Genomic DNA, 20,465 nt, shown 5'->3' with positions numbered 1-20,465 from the left:
AGTAGTCATGTATGGATGTGAGAGTTGGACCGTAAAGAAAGCTGAGCACCGAAGAATTGATGCTTTTGAACTGTGGTGTTGGAGAAGACTCTTGAGAGTCCCTTGGACTGCAAGGAGATCCAACCAGTCCATCCTAAAGGAGATTAGTTCTGGGTGTTCATTGGAAGGACTGATGTTGAAGCTGAAACTCCAGTATATTGTTTATATACCACACACCTGATGCGAAGAGCTGACTCATTTGAAAAGACCCTGATGCTGGGAAAGATTGAAGGCAGGAGGAGAAGGGGACGACAGAGGATGAGATGGTTGGATGGCATCACCGACTCAATGGACATGAGTTTGTGTAAACTCCACGAGGTGGTGATGGACAGGGATGTCTGGCGTGCTGCAGTCCATGGGACTGCAAAGAGTCAGACACGACTGAGCAACTGAACTGAACTGATATACCACATACAATGTCATTGTTATACTTCAAAAGCATCCTATTAAGCAACAAAAACAATATATTTAACTAATTAGCTGCTGAATATATTGTTTATTCACATACAACACATATTAAAAGTAGCCATTTTTTCCTTAAAATTACTTTAATAGAAAAAATTCTTAAGCATTAGAAGCATAATATTAGGAAGCTACTGGCTCAGAAAGTATGTAATAACAAAAACAGTGAAAACTACTTTGAGCACTTGGACTCATTCTTACTAAGCCATGTCAGTTTCTGTAAATCAAAAGCTTCATGTAGCCTTAAATCACACAAGATACTTTAAAACTAGCTCTCCTAATTCAATCTACCTGGGCACCCCATATCAGCAATCAACAGCAACTATTCATTTCCACAATCACATGCACTGAACACTAGTAAAGAACTGCACTATATGCTTTAAATACATTATTTCAGAATTCATGTAATCAGATCAGATCAGTTGCTCAGTCGTGTCCGACTCTTGAGACCCCATGAATCGCAGCACGCCAGGCCTCCCTGTCCATCACCAGCTCCCGGAGTTCACTCAGACTCACGTCCATCAAGTCAGCGATGCCATCCAGCCATCTCATCCTCTGTCGTCCCCTTCTCCTCTTGCCCCCAATCCCTCCCAGCATCAGAGTCTTTTCCAATGAGTCAACTCTTCGCATGAGGTGGCCAAAGTACTGGAGTTTCAGCTTTAGCATCATTCCTTCCAAAGAAATCCCAGGGCTGATCTCCTTCAGAATTCATGTAATACAAATATTAAAATGTTTATTTACAAGTGGAAACATAGAAACTCAGGATGATTAAGTAACGTACTCAAGGCCTGGCTGACTCCAGAGCCTATGCTTTCCCCTATACCAGTAGATCCCAATTTCTGTTGTGCATCAGAGAGATCTGGAGAACTTGTGGAAAAAATAGAAGCATCCTTGGCCCTGCTCTAAAAAAATATAGCCTGGTCTGATGCTGACACAGGTGATTCCTGGATAACATCTTGCTGCTTAACAACAAGCAACAGGTTTTTCTTCATTGTTTTGTTTTATAATACAGTGTGTTGGGACAGGGAAAGGAAAGGATAGGAAACTCTACGGGTTCTTGGAGCATAAATTACTTGGGAAGTCAACCAGCTAAGAAGCTTTACTGTAAACTACAGCTGCTACTAGTGAAGCTGGATGCCCTAAGAGATGAAAGGTGGCCCTCAGCAAGGTAATGCAGAGGTAAGTCTACAGTGTAACTAAATAAGGTTGGTGAAGATGACAGCTTGGTAAGTTTCCACTGAAAGAAAAGAAATCTTAAGCCAATGGGCCCTATAAAGTGAGTAGAGGTTTCAGCAGTAAATTAAGGGACTCACCACTACAACTAAAGATCAAGTGATTAAATGATATAGGTTGTCCCCACTCCCATACTTAAGGGTTTTCAGAATTTGACAAAGGAGCCAGGTTCTCCTATTTCTCATTCAAAGGTGTAACTCTGTAAAAGTACATTTGACTTAAATTCTAAGGACAGTATTAGGATAACCCACAACCTAATTAACTTCTCTTGGGCACTTACAAGAAAAAAAATATCACTCAAACTAACAGTCTTCCGTAATACTGTCTAGAAGAAAGCTGAGTCAAGTAGGTATATAGAAGCTGGTATATAGAAGCTGAAAAATCCCCTTATCAAAAAATGATAAAATCCTGGTTATTGTTTCTCCTAATATAAAAACTCACTGCCATTTTTTTTAACCTCTTTGGTAATGAAATCCTTCAGGAATTTGAAGAGAGCTAGAATCTGCTCTCAAGAAAAATGCACAAGCACTCAGAACTGTGTGCGTGATTACAGAGGATCTGGGAAGCCATCCATGGTACAAAGACCTCTAGGTCAAAATATTCTTTTTCCCTGAAATGTTCATAACATCTAATCAGATTATAAAAGAGATATTATGTTTTCTTCCCTGAGTGAAACTCCTATACATTTAACACTTTTGTTGTGAAGTATCTAATTTACGAGGTTTGACTAAAAGTTAGGTTATATAACTCCACAGAAAAGCAGACAGTACCTAAGGAGACAGTGGTACCATTCCAAGAGTTCAAGTGTGCCTACACAAGTAAGAGTCGTTATTACTCTGGGAGGAAATTTTAGGCAGTGGATCTCCAGAGTTATTTCAGTCGGCAGTATTAGGAGATTCAACCACAAAAAGTGAAGGGTAATTTACATTCGCTCTGCTACATTTAAAACTATATTAGAAAGAAGAGATACAGAAAGAACATGCCTCTTCTTATAACATTAGTGTAACCTTGGGTTGCTGAAAATTTCAACTTAAGATGTTTAAAATATCTCCCAGTTCAGTCGCAAGGAATCAACAAACAGTGCCTTGTTTTATTGACAGAAAACTTCTATGGTGGATGTTCAGCTTAAATTTTGAAATTACTTCTGATTTCAGTGCTATTTATACAACTGCATAAGTTGTTTACTTTTTCTCTTGGAAAGGTCTTCTTTATCTGACTATGTAGTATTAGGGCTTTTAATAAAATAATTAAGTTATAAATGGTTAAAGCAAGCATGTGTATGTGGAGGGGAATGTGAGGGTAGATAATATATTTCAAACCTTACTTAATTTGAGTACACTGTTTTTGTTTAGTCCCTAAGTTGTGTCTGACTCTTTGCGACCCCATGGACTGACTGTAGCTCCCCAGGCTTCTCTGTCTATGGGCTTTCCTAGTCAAGAATACTGTTGTGGGTTGCCATTTCCTTCTCTGAGGGATGTTCCCAACCCAGGGATTGAACTCACATCTCCTGCATTGGCAGGCAGATTCTTTACTGATGAGCCACAAAGGAAACCCAATCAGAGTGTAGGTTCAAATTAATCTCTATAATAGTAGATATGAGAGAAAAGCAGCTTTCTATTCTAGGTAAATACACAGCTTAACATGGTAACATGATAACATTTAATATCTTAGAGTAGATATTTACATCAAATCTGTTTTTAATTTCTTTAGAAGAAATACAAATCACTTCTACCTTTTTACCGAAATGGATTCTTTGCACAGACTATACTATGGTTCACATTATAATATACATCTGAATACAATATTTTACAGATACTTTTATTAAAGAAGAGGTATTTAACCATTAGGGCTTCCCTGGTAGCTCAGCTGGTAAAGAATCCACCTGCAATGCAAGAAACCTGGGTTCAATCCCTGGGTTAAGATTCCATGGATGAGGGCATGAGAACCCACTACAGTATTCTTCCCTGGAGAATCTTCATGGAGAGAGGAGCCTGGTGGGCTACAGTCTATGAGGTCACAAAGAGTCGAACACAACACAGTGAGTAAGCACAGCACAGCATTTAACCACTAAGCCCAAAGAAGTAAAGTGACTTGCCAGGGTCATAAACAAATTCACAATAGCCTTTAGAATCCAGGTTCTAGACTCTCCATCTTCTCTCTAAACCCATGTTTTTTCAACTTTTCACCACTTATTTCAGAGATCTGACTAGAATATTATGCTGATTAAGAAGTAAATACTATATAACTGCCAAACTGAACTTCCAAGCTAATAAAGCACAGAAGCCTAGTGATCTGTGATTCTGATCTTTCCCAAAAACCCTCAAGTCTGTGACATGAAACGTGACTGAGACTTTATGTGCAACAACACACGCTGTCAGACCAGTATGCAGAATCATCAGGCAGAGCTGGAGAAGTGTCCAGGACCTGCTGTCACTGTCATCTACTCTGCTTCTCATAGCATGAATGAATCCTGCTCTACCAGTCTGTAATTTTGTTTTTACTGATAATTATTCCGGTTTATTTTCTTCTGTTGAAGGACTGAATCTTTTTGAGGTCTGTTGTTCTCTGCTCATTATTAGAGGATGGGAAGAAAAAATTATCAAGGGGTTGAACTGAGTTCTGAGAGGCTTTGCAGATCCTAAATCCACTAGTTGAGGCTAAGAAAAGTGACAAGCAGAGACATTAGATGCCATAACTGCATTTTTCAGCTAAGAAGTCCAGATGTCCATGGGCAGGAAGGAAGCAGCTGTGTGCAACAAGGAGCACTGTAGCCAGCCTCTTAATTTAGGTAGCCTTTCCTCCATCTCCATACCCACTAGCCCAGAGCATGGACTTTAGTAGGGCTCTACTGGAGGCCCTTTCCACTTACTAGCTACTTACGACCCTTTCCACTTACTTTGCAATGCCATATCTATTATATGCTAGAGTTATTATCAGTTAAAACACAGACTTTCCCATCTGCAAGGAGCTATGAAGGCAACCTGGACTCTAAGGAAAAGTAAAATGATCAAATCTGCATTTAAAAAGGAGCTCTTAAGTACTTTATTCTTGCATTGTTCCACTTATGAAAGCATGTACCAGTTCTGTGATTTGAAAAATATCAAATAAAAGGGCTCCTGCCTTCAGTGTAGACGAGAGCTTAGAGAACAGGCAAGATGCTAGCAGGGAGACTGGTCTGGAGAGTAATCAGTAACACAAGGGAGAAGTGAACAAAGGTTGAAAGGAGTTAACATCAAACAGAATAGAGAGGAGTAAAGAGACTCAAATATTAAAACAGTAACATCAATAAGACAAACATTGTAGGCCAGAGACAAAAAGGTAAACAGGAGGACCTTCAAATATGGGACTTAGGTGGATATTAAAGAGGGATTTATAAACAGAAAAAAGGGTGGGATATAAAATTGTATATATTATATGAACACTGCATACATTACATGTTTTACAAAAATATGCACAGGAAACTCATCAAAATGACAGCAGTGGTTGGCTTTGCATGATAGGCCAATCATTTTTTATCCTCATTCTTTCTTACATCTTCTAAATTTACTAAGAATATGTACTTTCTGGTAAACTGTGTACATTTTTGAAGCACACACATCTCAAAACTTTAGCCTAATTAACAAAAATTCTACAGTTGTAAAACTCCCTTAAGAAAAACCGTTCAGATGGTGAACTATTCTATGTTTCATAAACATATTATATGATCTATAACTAATTCTCATGTCTTTTTGAGATCTCACTGACAGTGAAATTGTAATTCTGAGCAATCATTCTAGTTGTGAATTGTTTCTTTTCCAATTCTGCAAATTCACTAGCTAAGAGAAGTGACAGAGCTGAAAGCAGGTATCTTGCTGACAGTTATCAAACCATACAGTAAACACTGCAGACATTTACCAATTGCATGCCTCTGCCTCGGGGCTTTGCCATATACATCTGCAGGACTGACTCACTTTCAGTGTCATCTTCTCAATAAGACCTACTATGATTATTTTAAGAGTAACATGCCCGTCACCACCACCACTACAGGACTGCTGATCTTCTTTTACTTGTTTTGTTTTCAATATACTTATCACTTAATATACAATTTACTTATTACACTTATTGTGTGTCTCACCTCCAAGAATGTAAGCTCCTGAGATTACACATGGAGTTTTATTGTTGCTGTTCTCAAATGTATCCCTATACCTAAATGGATCCCTGTACCAGAACAATGCCTAGCATATAGTGGATGCTTAACAAATATTTGTTGAATTAGTACTTGTATGAGTGAATAAAGGCATGAAAGAATACATGAAAAAAAAAGAATAAATAAATGACTACTGGGTTAAAAAGCACACTCAATTATTTTACAAATGAACATCAGTTGTTAGTACTCTTTATAAGTCACTAGTTCTCTGCTTCAACATTTGTAGAGACTAATTTAGCCTATAGGGTTCAACAAAGTTTACTCTTTGTATACACGTCTATTAAAGTTTCTTTCAGATTCAATAAAACAATTGTATATATCAAATAACTTCTCTAATTAGTTAAAAGTATAAAAATTAAATAGTATAAGCTTAACAATAAATGGCACAATAACATTTTATTTTTTGTAATCAGAGTTTTCAGACTGCCTCATTTAAAAATGTTCACTATTACTGAGGACCACAGAGACAGTTCGCTTATACTTTCCCATTTAACCATGTTCATAGGTTGCTTGGTTTTTTGTTTTTTGTTTTTTTCTTTTTCAATCATTAGTTATGAATTGCAAGAGAACGAGAAAAAGGACAAGAAGGCAAGAGCACACATACCACTTACCCCAATTTTAAGAGTAATTTCAACTACTTTTCACTTGACTGTGTCTCAAAGTCATAGCACCACCTTGTGTTTACTCTCCGGAAATGCTATGAGGGCAGACGGTGCAAAAAGGCTTTGTCGTTTAATTTTGTTTTAATGTTTAAGCAGCTGAAGAAAATGATGCTAAGCCTATGACTAAGTTGATAACAACACAGATCACATGCTGATAACGACACAGATCACATGCTCAGTTTGGAAATACAAAAGTAAAAACTGAGAAATCAATGTGGCATTAGAAAAATAAACCACCTAAGTAAGTTTCAAACAAGAATACGCAAGAAAAAAAAAGAGGCAAAACCTAAATGTTACTAAAAGAGGAAAATAAATTGAAAAACATTTTACAACCTCATTATTAGACCATCTGCAAAATTTGACAAGAGTAAATTATCAAAGAAAACAAAGAGTTCACATTTGAAAATCCAGGAGATCTAATTATAAGATTTTTTCATTACATAGCCTCTGCCCTTAATCCCTACAGACAGCATTATAACAAAGCCTTGGTATATTAACAACTCCCAGTAAATTACATACATTTGATTATGTGAGAGTGTGACAACACTTTTTCAGTGTTTTATAACTTAGGGAGATTTCTTTAGTGACTAATGCTGCTGCTTCTATGTTTACAATAACATCGGGCGCAAGCTCAGTCGCTCAGTCGTGTCCACTCTTTGTAACCACATGGACCCACCAGGCTCCTCTGTCCATGGGGATTCTCCAGGCAAGAATACAGGAGTAGATTGCCATGCCCCCCTCCAGGGGATCTTCCCAATCCAGGAATCAAACCCAGGTTTCCCCCAACTGCAGGTGGATTCTTTACTGTCTGAGCCACCATGGAAGTTCAACACCAACATTACTTACACCAATATAGGCTTTCCGGATATCCTAGGGTGTCTCAGCACTTCTGACATTGTCTCTTTTGTTTCCTCCATTCTTTCTTCATCACTTGAATCCACAACAAATATTACCCCATAGGACTCAGCATAGTAATTCTTCCAGATTCCTCGAATTCTTTTTCCACCTCCCAAGTCAAAGATGGTGACTTCAAACTTTCCTTGTCTAAGGTCAATTTTGGAAAATCCAACAGTAGGAGCTACATCTTCAGGATATTCTGTTTCAAATGATATAAAGAAAAAGAATCTTGAGACTTCAAATTAATAACATTAATTTAACTTCACAACTTAAAATGGCATAAGTGTATTATTCATCATATATTAGTACTAAATAGAATGTTTATTATTTGTTTACATAATAAGCATTACATCTAAGCAAACTGGTTTGGAGGAAAGGTAGATACTATAAAATATCCAACTAGAATTTACACTCCTTGCAGACAGGGCTTTTTGTTTGCTTGTTTGTTGTTATTGCTATAACCCCAGGTCCTATTAATGACTACAATATAACAGGTACTTAATAAGTATTTGTAGAATGAATAAACAAATGAAACTTTGCCTAAGGTTACAGATTCTCCAAGTTACAAAAAATAAAAATTTCAACTTTCAACACCACGGCCATCCCCAGGGACCATTACAACCCACGTAGAGTTATAAAGAAAAACTAAACATTTAAAGAATAGTTTAAAACAACCAAACAATGGGAGAAGCTATGAAGAGCATGGCAGAAAGCAAAGAAGAACCAAAGAGCCTCTGGATGAAAGTGAGAGGAGTATGAAAAAGCTGGCTTGAAACTCAACATTCAAAAAACTAAAATCATGGCATCCGGTCCCATCACTTAATGGCAAATAGATGGGAAAACAACGGAAACAGTGACAAACTATTTTCTTGGGCTCCAAAATCACTGCAGACGGTGACTGCAGCCACGAAATTAAGACGCTTGCTCCTTGGAAGGAAAGCTATGACAAACCTAGTGTTTGGGTGTTAAGTCACTTCAGTCATGTCTGACTCTTTGCGATCCCATGGACTTGAACTCGCCAGGGTCCTCTGTCCATGACAAACTTAGACATCATATTAAAAAGCAGACATCACTTTGACCACAAAGGTCCATATAGTCAAAGCTATGATTTTTACAGTAGTCATGTATGGAGGTGAGAGTTGGACCATAAAGAAAGCTGAGCACTAAAGAACTGATGCTTTGGAACTGAGGTGTTGGAGAAGACTCTTGAGAGTCCCTTGGTCTGCAAGGAGACCAGACCAGTCCATCCTAAAGGAAATAAACCCTGATCATTCATTGGGAGGACTGATGCTGAAGCAGAAGCTCCAATACTTTAGCTACCTGATGCAAACAGCCAACTCAGGGGACAGCACCCTGATGCTGGAAAAGATTGAGGGCAGGAGGAGAAGGGGGCAACAGAGGATGAGATAGTTGGATGGCATCACTGACTCAATGGACATGAGTTTGAGCAATCTGTGGGAGATAGTGAAGGACAGGGAAGCCTGGCATGCTGCAGTTGATGGGGTCACAAAGAGTTAGACACAACTTAGCAACTGACAACAACGAATAGTATGGGACCATTCTTTTTTAATTAACTGAATAAAAGCTATAATTGGAATAAAGAAACTTTCAAGAACAGCTTGTAAATGTAAAGAGTAGATTTTATTTTTTTCTATAAGAAAAGAATACAGGATATTTTCATAAATTATAACTGAATTGCTTTGCACGTCTGCATATGACAGCACAAAGAAGTACAGGATATATACAATTATAACTGCCAAGGAATGGTAATGACAGTAAGAGATTAAAAAGATCACTAAGGTTCAAGCCTTGACCTAGGAGGTGAAACCTAGACCTTAAAGCTACGTTGAATTTAAACAGTCAGATCGGTGATCTAAGTAATGGAAATGGAAAAGGCAAGACGTACAAACAAGTTAAACATTGTAGTTGCAGCAGATCTTTAATACTGAATGTACACTGAAGGGGGTTCTGAAGACAGAGAACTGGGAGCCACGGAAGGCATTTCAGCAGACCAATAACATAATTGAGATGACTAAAAAGGAAAAAGGAAAGAGAAGTCGGTCAGTCGTGTCCAACTCTTTGCGACCCCACGGACTATAGCCTACCAGGCTACTCCATCCATGGGATTTTCCAGGCAAGAGTACTGGAGTGGGGTGCCATTTCCTTCTCCAGGGGATCTTCCCGACCCAGGATCGACCCTGGGTTTCCCGCACTGCAGCAGACTTTTTACCCTCTAAGCCATAAGATGACTAAAGTAGTCCTTTACTGAGATTCATCTTTGCAAAAGTCTCTAGAACTGACTGAAAATGAGATTGACAGTCACTTTTTAGAGAGGTAGGAAAACAAAACAAAAATAGAAGCAAGGCAAGAGAGAATGCATGAGCAATTAACAGATACAAGTAACTCAGTGGTTACAGAAAAGAGTTCAGACTTCATGTCTGTCTCCTCCATTGGCTCACCACTGTGGTTGTTATTCTTTAGTTGCTAAGTTGTATCCAACTCTTTGTGACCCCATGGCCTACAGCCTGCCAGGGCTTCACTGTCCATGAGATGTCTCAGGCAAGAATACTGGAGTGGGTTACCATTTCCTTCTCCACATCATCATGGAATTCACAACAAATATTACTCCCCTGAACTTTGTTTATAAAGTCAATACAGTGACCACAAACTACATGAGGATTTCAAAGTTAAATAAAACTTAAATAAAAAGTTCAGTTTCTCAGTTGTACTAGCTGCATTTAAGGTACTCAAGAGTCACATGTGACTGGTGGCCCACCCTACTGAACAGAGCCAATGTAGAACATGTCCATCATTGCAAACAGCTCTACTGGACAACACTGGTTTAGAGGGTATTATCATTCCCACATTCAGCAAAACATTTGCTACTACAAAAATAAATTTGAAAGGCATTTGCTTTTAGGCTTAGGTATGACTGAGAAACAGACTTGCAATGTACCACTGCCTCTCAGCAAGCATCTTACTACAGTTTAGACAGCTCCCTAGAAAGTTAATTAAGACAATCACAAGTCACATTTTTAAAAGACCTGCCTTATCTAGAGGGAGAAAAAAAGCAAGTTTAGAAACAATATAAGCAGACATATATTCCAAAAACAGAATTATACTAGACATTTAAAAATGTGGATCTAGTCCAGACCAGAACTGGTTTCACAGTTAAAACAGAAAGCTATCTTTAAGTACAAATTGAAAGGTACTCCCCCACCCCCACCCTGAAATTATCAGTGAAAATAAGTCAACTGTCTTGAGGAACAAATAAGAGAAATAACATATGCAGAATACCTACTCAGTACCAGAACCTTGTTAGGTATTAAAATGTAAAGATGAATAAAATAGGGTTGCTACCCTCAAAGAATATCCAGTACACTTCAGAGAGACATAATATTAATGGAAATAACACAAGAATCTATATGTTCTGTGAATAAGTCTGGAGGGGACAGTGTGAAGGTGTAATAAACTACATGGTTATGTCCTAGCCAAATTCACCTGCTGAAACCCTAATCCCCAATGGTGATGGTATAAGGAGGTGGGGTCTTTGGGAATTAATCAGGTTTCAGTTCAGTTGCTCAGTTGTGTCCGACTCTTTGTGACCCCATGTACTGCAGCATGCCAGGCTTCCCTGTCCATCACCAACTCCTGGGACCTATTCAAACTCATGTCCATTGAGTCGGTGATGCCATCCAGCCATCTCATCCTCTGTTGTCCCCTCTCATTCTTCCTTCAACCTTTCCCAGCATCAGGGTCTTTTCCAATGAGTTAGTTCTTCACATCAGGTTCCCATGTTTCAGCTTCAGCATCAGTCCTTCTAATGAATATTCAGGACTGACTTCCTTTAGGATTGACTGGTTGGATCTCCTTGCACTCCAAGGGACTCTCAAGAGTCTTCTCCAACACCATAGTTCAAAAGCATCAATTCTTTGGTGCTCAGCTTTCTTTATGGTCCAGCTCTCACATCCATACATGACTACTGGAAAAATCATAGCCTTGACTACACAGACCTTTGTTAACAAAGTAATGTCTCTACTTTTAATATGCTGTCTAGGGTTGGTCCATTGGAGAAGGCAATGGCAACCCACTCCAGTACTCTGGCCTGGCAAATCCCATGGACGGAGGAGCCTGGTAGGCTGCAGTCCATGAGGTCACTAGGAGTCAGACACCACTGAGCGACTTCCCTTTCACTTTTCACTTTTATGCATTGGAGAAGGAAATGGCAACCCACTCCAGTGTTCTTGCCTGGAGAATCAGAGGGATGGGGGAGCCTGGTGGGGTGCTGTCTCTGGGGTCGCACAGAGTCAGACAAGACTGAAGCAACTTAGCAGCAGCAGCAGCAGGTTGGTCATAACTTTTCTTCCAAGGAGTAAGCGTCTTTTAATTTCATGGCTGTCATCACTATCTGCAGTGATTTTGGAGCCCCAAAAAAATAAAGTCTGCCACTGTTTCCACTGTTTCCCCATCTATTTGCCATGAAATTCTGGGACTGGGTGCCATGATCTTAGTTTTCTGAACGCTGACCTTTAAGCCAACTTTTTCACTCTCCTCTTTCACTTTCATCAAGAGGTGCTTTAGTTCTTCTTCACTTTCTGCCATAAGGATGGTGTCATCTGCATATCTGAGGTTATTGATATTTCTCCCGGCAATCTTGATTCCAACTTGTGCTTCATCCAGCCCAGTGTTTCTCATGATGTACTCTGCATATAAGTTAAATAAGCAGGATGACAATATACAGCCTTGACGTTCTGCTTTCCCAATTTGGAACCAGTCTGTTGTTCCATGTCCAGTTCTAACTGTTGCTTCCTGACCTGCATACAGATTTCTCAGGAGGCAGGTCAGGTGGTCTGGTATTCCCATCTCTTGAAGAAGTTTCCACAGTTTGTTGTGATCCACACAGTCAAAGGCTTTGGCATAGTCAATAAAACAGAAGTAGATGTTTTTCTGGAACTCTCTTGCTTTTTTGATGATCCAGCAGATGTTGGCAATTTGATCTCTGGTTTAGGTTTAGATGAGATCAAAAGGATGGAGCCCCCATGATGGAATTAGTGCCCTTATAAGAAGAGACACAAGAGAGCTTCTTTCCTCTCTCTCTTTGCACCACATGAAGATACAAGTGAGAAGATGGTTGTATACCAAGAAGAGGGCCTTCACTAAGTATCTGACCACATAAGCACCCTGACCTCAGACTCCAGAACTGTGAGAAATACCTCTTGTTTAAGCCATCATGCCTATGGTATTCTGTTATAACACCCCAAATAAGTGCATTCAAGAGCAAAAAGATAAGGAGGGACCGAAGGCAATAGCACCCCACTCCAGTACTCTTGCCTGGAAAATCCCATGGACAGAGGAGCCTGGTGGGCTGCAGTCCATGGGGTCGCTAACAGTTGAACACGACTGAGCGACTTCACTTTCACTTTTCACTTTCATGCGTTGGAGAAGGAAATGGCAACCCACTCCAGTGTTCTTGCCTGGAGAATCCCAGGGACAGGGAAGCCTGGTAGGCTGTCGTCTATGGGGTCGCACAGAGTCGGACACGACTAAAGTGACTTAGCAGCAGCAGCAATAAGCTGTGGCCTAGAAAGGCTTCAGATAGAAAGTGAAATAGGACTGAAGTCTTAGAAGATAAATAAATAAATTATAATAAAGAAGGGAGGAGAACATTCCAGACAGGAGAGCAATGTAAGCACAGATAAAATAATGGCAATATTCCCAGGAGGCCAATTCATATTAAGTAATTTTTTCAAGGTTCTATGGTAGACAGAGTCAAGACTCAAATTCAGGTATACAGAACTTTAAAAGCCTGTTTGTTCTGATACATGGAACACCCTCCCCAACTTCTCTCTTCTTTTCTGTAGTTCTTATTCATGACTCCATGTTTTAAGACTCAAGACTAAATGTTCAGGTTACAACCTTTTCTATAAATCCTTGTCTGATGATTCCTTCCTACTTTCAGTATTACCTACACCATCTATCATAACATTCTGTCTTCTTGCTGGCTTTCACAATAGCCCTTACCTTCCCAATACCTGGGAACAACCTTTGTATCCTTAGCACTTGGCACAAAGCATACAGTTGCTCAATACTACAACACCAGACTGCTAAGACAGCTGAAGCCACTGTACTTACGTCCGTCCTTCCATATATTTAACCATCCATCCATGCCTGTAACTATTTATTGAGGGCCTATTACAAATCAGGCACCATATAAGAACCAGGTGTCCAAAGACATATGGTCCCCAATCCTGAGGATTTCAGTAAAGTATATGTGTTAAGATAACGCCTAAAAAGTTCAAGATAAAATGAAAATACATAATCAATAAATGTTTATGGAGCTTATGTTATATGGTAAGTACAATGCAAAGTCCTAGATATACAAAGATTAATATCTATTTTTTGTTCTAATAGACTCCTTACATAAAGGGAAAAAGAAGAAATATATACATAAATAACTAAAATATAATAAAGATATGGTAATAGCAACAATGCTAGGCATCAATTTACACAAAGAATTTTCCCACCCAAAATATTCCTTTAAACTATTTGGAAATAATACTGGAAAATCAGAAAATCCTGGATTTTTAGCTAAGCCCATAGCTGTTTAGGATAAAAAAGGTAATCCCCAGTCTTCATGACACCTAGGGGTGGCCGTGAGAGTAGGTTCTAGATAGTGTGCTTGTGGTAAATATTGTTGAGAGAGTCAACTCCCAGTCCGGGCTCCTCGAAGAAGAGAAGGGGTCTGCTGCTCTTGAAGTGGAGAGAGGGGTTTGAGGTTCTCAAGGAGGAGGAAAGGACAAACTTTTTTTTTCTCTACATTCTTTAGTCTTAGTCACATAAAATGGTTTTTTTTCTTTAAGCCAGGAACTGGTGATTACACAACAAACAACTCAGTTTAAACTCTGTACTAGGAATTACATAACAACAATGTAACCTGCTTGAGGACAGTTTCTCCTTCTGGAAAACCTTCTGACTAATCCTGATATCTTAGAATGTATATTATGGGAGTGGGTCTGGTAGTTTCTATTATTAAATTCTAATCCTGTTATCCTAAAATGTAACTTGTGGGAGTGGGTCTGGTAAAATTTTACAACCTTGAGACATTCTTTTGATTTGCTGTAATAATTAATTAAAAAGTATATAATTCCCTTGCTAAAGACTTGATCAGTCCTGGGTGTTCATTGGAAGGACTGATGCTAAAGCTGAAACTCCACCTCATGTGAAGAGTTCACTCATTAGAAAAGACCCTGATGCTGGGAGGGATTGGGGGCAGGAGGAGAAGGGGACGACAGAGGATGAGATGGCTGGATGGCATCACCGACTTGATGGACATGAGTCTGAGTAGGCTCTGGGAGTTGGTGATGGACAGGGAGGCCTGGCGTGCTGCAATTCATGAGGTCGCAACGAGTCGGACACGACTGAGCGACGGAACTGAACTGAACTGAAAGACTAGTGAGGGGGACACACTCCGACCCCTTCTGATGTCTGTGTCAGAAGCTTTCTCTGTCCCTTTTTCACACTTTAATAAAACTCTGCCACACAAAAGCTCTTGACTGATCAAGCCCAAAGCTAAATCTTCGGAGATCAAGAATCTGACACCATTCACCATAAGCTATCACTATTAAATGTTTAATTGGCTTTGGAGTCTGTGGAACTCTGATATATAGTCTGATATATAGTATTTCTCAGTTTTCATGCTGTAAATACTACCACTATGGCCAATTTGAAATTATCAATATGAGGCACCTGACCATAAAGTTGGGGGAAGAGGTACCTAATTGGCTTTCACTGACTATATGAGCCAAAATGAGCAAGTAGGAGCCAGCTAGGGAAAATACTAGGAATGGTAAAGCAAATAGGAAAAGGAACTTGAGTCCCTAATACCATACAGCTGCTATGCCAGCCCTAAACTACTTCTGCCTGTGCTCTTACATGAGAGAGAAATAAATTTCTATTTTGTTAAGCCACTGTTATTTTAGGCTTTTTAGTACAATCGAACCTATATCCTATTAATGCGATCACTTTGACAGCCATGAAAAAGAGAAGATGAATGAATGAAATGACGATAGGGAAAATACTTTTAGATTAGGAAACTATAATAAAATCATAGATGAAACACTAGGGTTTGGACTTAGCTGATCACAATACAGTTAAGAGAGGAAAATTATCTCAAAAGAAAGGAGGAAATATACAATAAAATTTGCTTTTAATTAAAAAAAAAAAAAAAAAAAAAAACGAGAAGAGCCATAAGTAAGCTGAAGAGTAGAAGCCATGGGAGAAATGTTTTAGGAAAACGGCTTACTATACCCTAAGGCGCGACTGACCTGGGACACCAAAACCAGTAAAACTGCCCTTGGGAATTTATAGTCTGGAAGGTAGAGAAATACATAAATAGAGGAGCAATTAAGCACTGATACAGGTATTATATACAAACAGGAGTAGACAAAAATAGTAGTAGTCAACTGTATTCATGGTGGTGATAAGGGGTGAGGGCAGTAGGAGACCAGAAGGGACTCCGTAAAGGAGACTACATGACAAACGAAGGTCTTTAGAGATAAGCAGACATTCTGTCTTTAAGGAGAAGTTTATTTCTCTTTAATAAGGCAAACAGGAACAGTATAAGCAAAAAACAAAGGCATCAAAAGGCTCAATCAAACCTATATCCTAGGAAAACTCCCAAGTAGTTCTATATAACTGGATTCTTTAGAAAAGAAAAATAAGGTAAGAAATCAGTCACTGGAGTAGGCTGAAGAGTAAATAAAAATGAAGAACAAAAACAGTTAGAAGGCAGCTCAAAGCTGAAGGCAGCTTTGACTTTTTTGTTCATGACATGACACCTTGAACATTTTCTAAACTCAGAAAATGCACTGATGGATATATAGAGGTGGGATTTAGGGAAAAAAAAAAAAAAAAAGACCTGATGGAAAGAGGATATTCTAAGTACATCCAAATAATCAGATGGATTTATTAGCAAGTTCCTAGATCCTGTTCCCTTGAACCTAAGGTTTTGAAGGACTAAAAGAGAGGATGTTTGGATAAGGCTTCATGGACTGCAGGCCAAATCTGGATAGCCACCTGTTTTTACATGGTCCTCAAGCTAAGAACATGTTTTACATTTTAAAATAATTCCAAAACAATTCCCAAGGATATTTCATAACATATCAAATTTTAGTGTCCATAAGGAGAGTTTCATTGTAATATGGCCATGTTCATTTTTTACATACTGCCTATGGCTCCTATCAAACCACTGTGTCAGAACTATGTAGCTGGGAATGGGACCCTAAGACTCTCAGAGTCTAAAATATTAGTATTTACTATCTGGGATTCCCCTGGTGGTCCAGTGGTTAAGACTCCATGGATTCAATCCCTGATTAGGAAACTGAGATCCAACATGCCATGCAGTTTGGCCAAAAAAATAAATAAATTTAAAAAAATAAAATATTTACTATCTGGATCTTTACAGAAGAAACTTGCAAACCCCTGATTTCAATTCAGTTCAGTTCAGTCACTCAGTCATGTCCGACTCTTGCGACCTTATGAATCACAGCATGACAGGCCTCCCTGTCCATCACCAACTCCCGGAGTTTACCCAACTCATGTCCATTGAGTCGGTGATGTCATCTACCCATCTCATCCTCTGTCATCCCCTTCTCCTCCTGCCCTCAATCTTTCCCAGCATCAGGGTCTTCTCAAATGAGTCAGTACGTCGCATCAGGTGGACAAAGTATTAGAGTTTCAGCTTCAACATCAGTCCTTCCAATGAACACCCAGGACTAATCTCCTTCAGAATGGACTGGTTGGATCTCCTTGCAGTCCAAGGGACCCTTAAGAGTCTCCTCCAACACCATAGTTCAAAAGCATCAATGCTTCAGCACTCAGCTTTCTTTATAGTCCAACTCTCACATCCATACATGACCACTGGAAAAACCATAGCCTTGACTAGACAGACCTTTGTTGACAAAGTAATGTCTCTGCTTTTTAATATGCTGTCTAGGTTGGTCATAACTTTCCTTCCAAGGAGTAAGCGTCTTTTAATTTCATGCCTGTAATCACCACCTGCAGTGATTTTGGAGCCCCAAAAAATAAAAGTCTTACACTGTTTCCACTGTTTTCCCATCTATTTGCCATGAAGTGATGGGACCCAATTCCATGATCTTAGTTTTCTGAATGTTGAGTTTTAAGCCAACTTTTTCACTCTCCTCTTTGACTTTCATCAAGAAGCTCTTTAGTTCTTCTTCACTTTCTGCCATAAGGATGGTGTCATCTGCATATCTAAGGTTATTGATATTTCTCCCAGCAATCTTGATTCTAGCTTGTGCTTCCTCCAGTCCAGCATTTCTCATGATATACTCTACATATAAGTTAAATAAGCAGGGTGGCAATATACAGCCTTGACGAACTCCTTTTCCTATTTGGAACCAGTCTGTTGTTCCCTTTCAAGTTCTAACTGTTGCTTCCTGACCTGCATACGGGTTTCTCAAGAGGCAGGTCAGGTGGTCTGCTATTCCCATCTCTTTCAGAATTTTCCACAGTTTATTGTGATCCACACAGTCAAAGGCTTTGGCATAAGAAGAAATAGATGTTTTTCTGGAACTCTCTTGCTTTTTCGATGATTTAGCAGATGTTGGCAATTTGATCTCTCGTTCCTCTGCCTTTTCTAAAACCAGCTTGAACAGCTGGTCACAGTTCACGTATTGCTGAAGCCTGGCTTGGGAGAATTTTGAGCATTACTTTACTAGTGTGTGAGATGAGTACAGCTGTGCAGTAATTTAAGCATTCTTTGGCATTGCCTTTCTTTGGGATTGGAAGGAAAACTGACCTTTTCCAGTCCTGTGACCACTGCTGAGTTTTCCCAAATTTGCTTACATATATTGAGCACCCCTGATTCAGACGGTGATAGTTCTTCAAGGATATAACCTAAGTGACCACATGAGGGGTACAAAAAGCCTTTAGAAGACTGCTTCAAACAATAATATATAGTTTGTTGGACTTCCCTGGTGGTCCAAAGTTTAGGATCCTGTACTTTCAATGTAGGGGGCACAGGTTCAATCCCTGGTTGGGAGACTAAAAATCCCACACATCACAAAGTGCAGCCAAAAAAAAAAGAAATTAATATAGTTTGTATCTAACATTATAAAACAGAATTGGGGGTGACAGAACATTTTTTTCCAACAGTAAGTTTTGCAAGGTGTCAATTTTCTTTCATAAACTTCCCCCAGTAAAAATTCCCTATTTGTCATGCATATCTTGTTGCAACATTTATTTTCAGGAACAAATATATGTTAGGTGTTTTCCCAATTCATACCCTTAAGATGCATGGCTCATGCTCCATCTTCTGGGTACACAACAAACTCACTAGTACAGCAACTTCTATATTATAGTTACAAAGCATTAAATTAACACTAAATAAATACATTCAATGAGATATAACATAAATGACATAAAACCCTTCAATGTATCTTTAACATAAATGTAAAAGTTACACATCATATTGGGAAAAAAAATCAAGAGATACAAAGAGAGCTGTCCTGGCTATCTGTATTTCTACCTCTCTTTTAATGAGTTGTAGCTCTTTAAATTCTGGCCAAAAGAATGTAGATGATATGCATCCTTAATAGCAGGGGCATGTCCTTTTTACACTTTTTCATTCCTACTAGCTAGAATACTGGAGAAGGCAATGGCACCCCACTCCAGTACTCTTGCCTGGAAAATCCCATGGATGGAGGAGCCTGGTAGGCTGCATGCAGTCTATGGGGTCGCGAAGAGTCGGACACGACTGAAGCGACTTAGCAGCAGCAGTAGCAGCAGCTAGAAGACAGCTATGACTCCTCCTAGCTGATCAAAGACCTCAAGGAGCCTCCATATCTTTGCATTCATTCAAATCTGAAACAGAACAGGCTAGTACTATTAAGCCAGAGTCTATTCACCATATTAGACCCAAGTACACTAAGAATATAAAGTAATAGAGTACACAATATCTCTACCCAACGAATATGTAATAAAGCAATTTAAATAAATAAATCAGAATAATTTAATAATAATTTTTTTTCAGCTTACCTCCTTGGATTCCCTTCGCTGTCGCCGTTTTACCAGCATTATCAAGTCCCACCATCACAAGAGTCACCTTTCTTAAAATAATAAAAATTAAAAAAAATCACCTTCTGAGTGAATTAAACATTGGCGGTGGGGGGTCGGGGGGAGAATAAAGGCAAATACATTCATCCAAGCAATACTTAAGAAGCAACTACTATGTACAAGTCAATATGCTGAATGCTAAGGGGTACAATGATGAACAAAATATATATTCAAAAAGCAAAATTCTTGAAAAATACCTGTAAAGTGCCATCCTTTTGCTAAGCACAAAAAAACAGAAACTGTACAGCAGATAACCTGAAGGGTAGAGAAGAAATAAAGGGAAGAAGAGAGAAAGGGAGAGAGAGAGATGGATTCTAGAACATGAGTTATTTATCACATCTAAAGACTCAATTTTCTAGTTAACTGAATTCTAACCATTAGCAAAAGTTTGTTTTTTCCAGTGAAATTATGTAAGAAAAGAATTAGGTTAGGTTCTATACACTACTAGTACACTCGATTGTTTTTATATATATAACACCTTACCAAATACAAATCTTACAGTACAGTAACATGATTGTTAACCTAAGAGCTAATGTATTTTAAAAGAGGGTTCCTAAATTAGAGAACTTAAAATGTTTCTGATGACATAGCTAAACTTCACAGAGTAAGGGGAAAAAACACAATCCAGTTCAATTTTACAACTGAAGAAACATAAGCCTAGAGTCATAAGCTAAGACAATGAATTGGTTACAGTCAGAACCAGAACCTAACTGACCTACCTTCTAGGAACTTCTTAACCCTGGGACAGGTTACAAAGGAACAAACCTACCACACAGTTCCTACTATCCTGGGAATTCAGTCCAGCTCTAAAGCCCATTTCTGTTCCAGGCTTAACTACTGCTTAGTATAGC

General features: G+C 38.9%; 1 protein-coding gene across 6 annotated transcripts in view; it reads right to left on the bottom strand.

Annotated features, from left to right (window-relative positions):
- Window positions 1-20,465, bottom strand: part of ARL13B (ADP ribosylation factor like GTPase 13B) — an 82,630-nt gene that overhangs the window by 42,872 nt on the left and 19,293 nt on the right. For 5 of the 6 annotated variants that reach the window (XM_055567863.1, XM_055567862.1, XM_055567859.1 and 2 more), the window contains exons 2-3: window positions 19,537-19,607; window positions 7,429-7,678 (exon numbers count right to left, since the gene is read on the bottom strand). The exons of the other annotated variant lie outside the window; for it this stretch is intronic. In XM_055567863.1, coding sequence (XP_055423838.1) covers window positions 7,429-7,678; window positions 19,537-19,591 — 305 coding nt within the window. In that variant the 5' untranslated portion in view covers window positions 19,592-19,607. The remainder of the gene's footprint in view (window positions 1-7,428; window positions 7,679-19,536; window positions 19,608-20,465) is intronic. 6 annotated transcript variants of the gene reach the window in all.

Source organism: Bubalus kerabau, chromosome 2, assembly GCF_029407905.1.
Source record: "Bubalus kerabau isolate K-KA32 ecotype Philippines breed swamp buffalo chromosome 2, PCC_UOA_SB_1v2, whole genome shotgun sequence".
Lineage (NCBI taxonomy): Eukaryota > Metazoa > Chordata > Mammalia > Artiodactyla > Bovidae > Bubalus > Bubalus kerabau.
The sequence above is the reverse complement of the archived record's forward strand: the minus strand, read 5'-3'. Positions and strand labels throughout refer to the sequence as shown.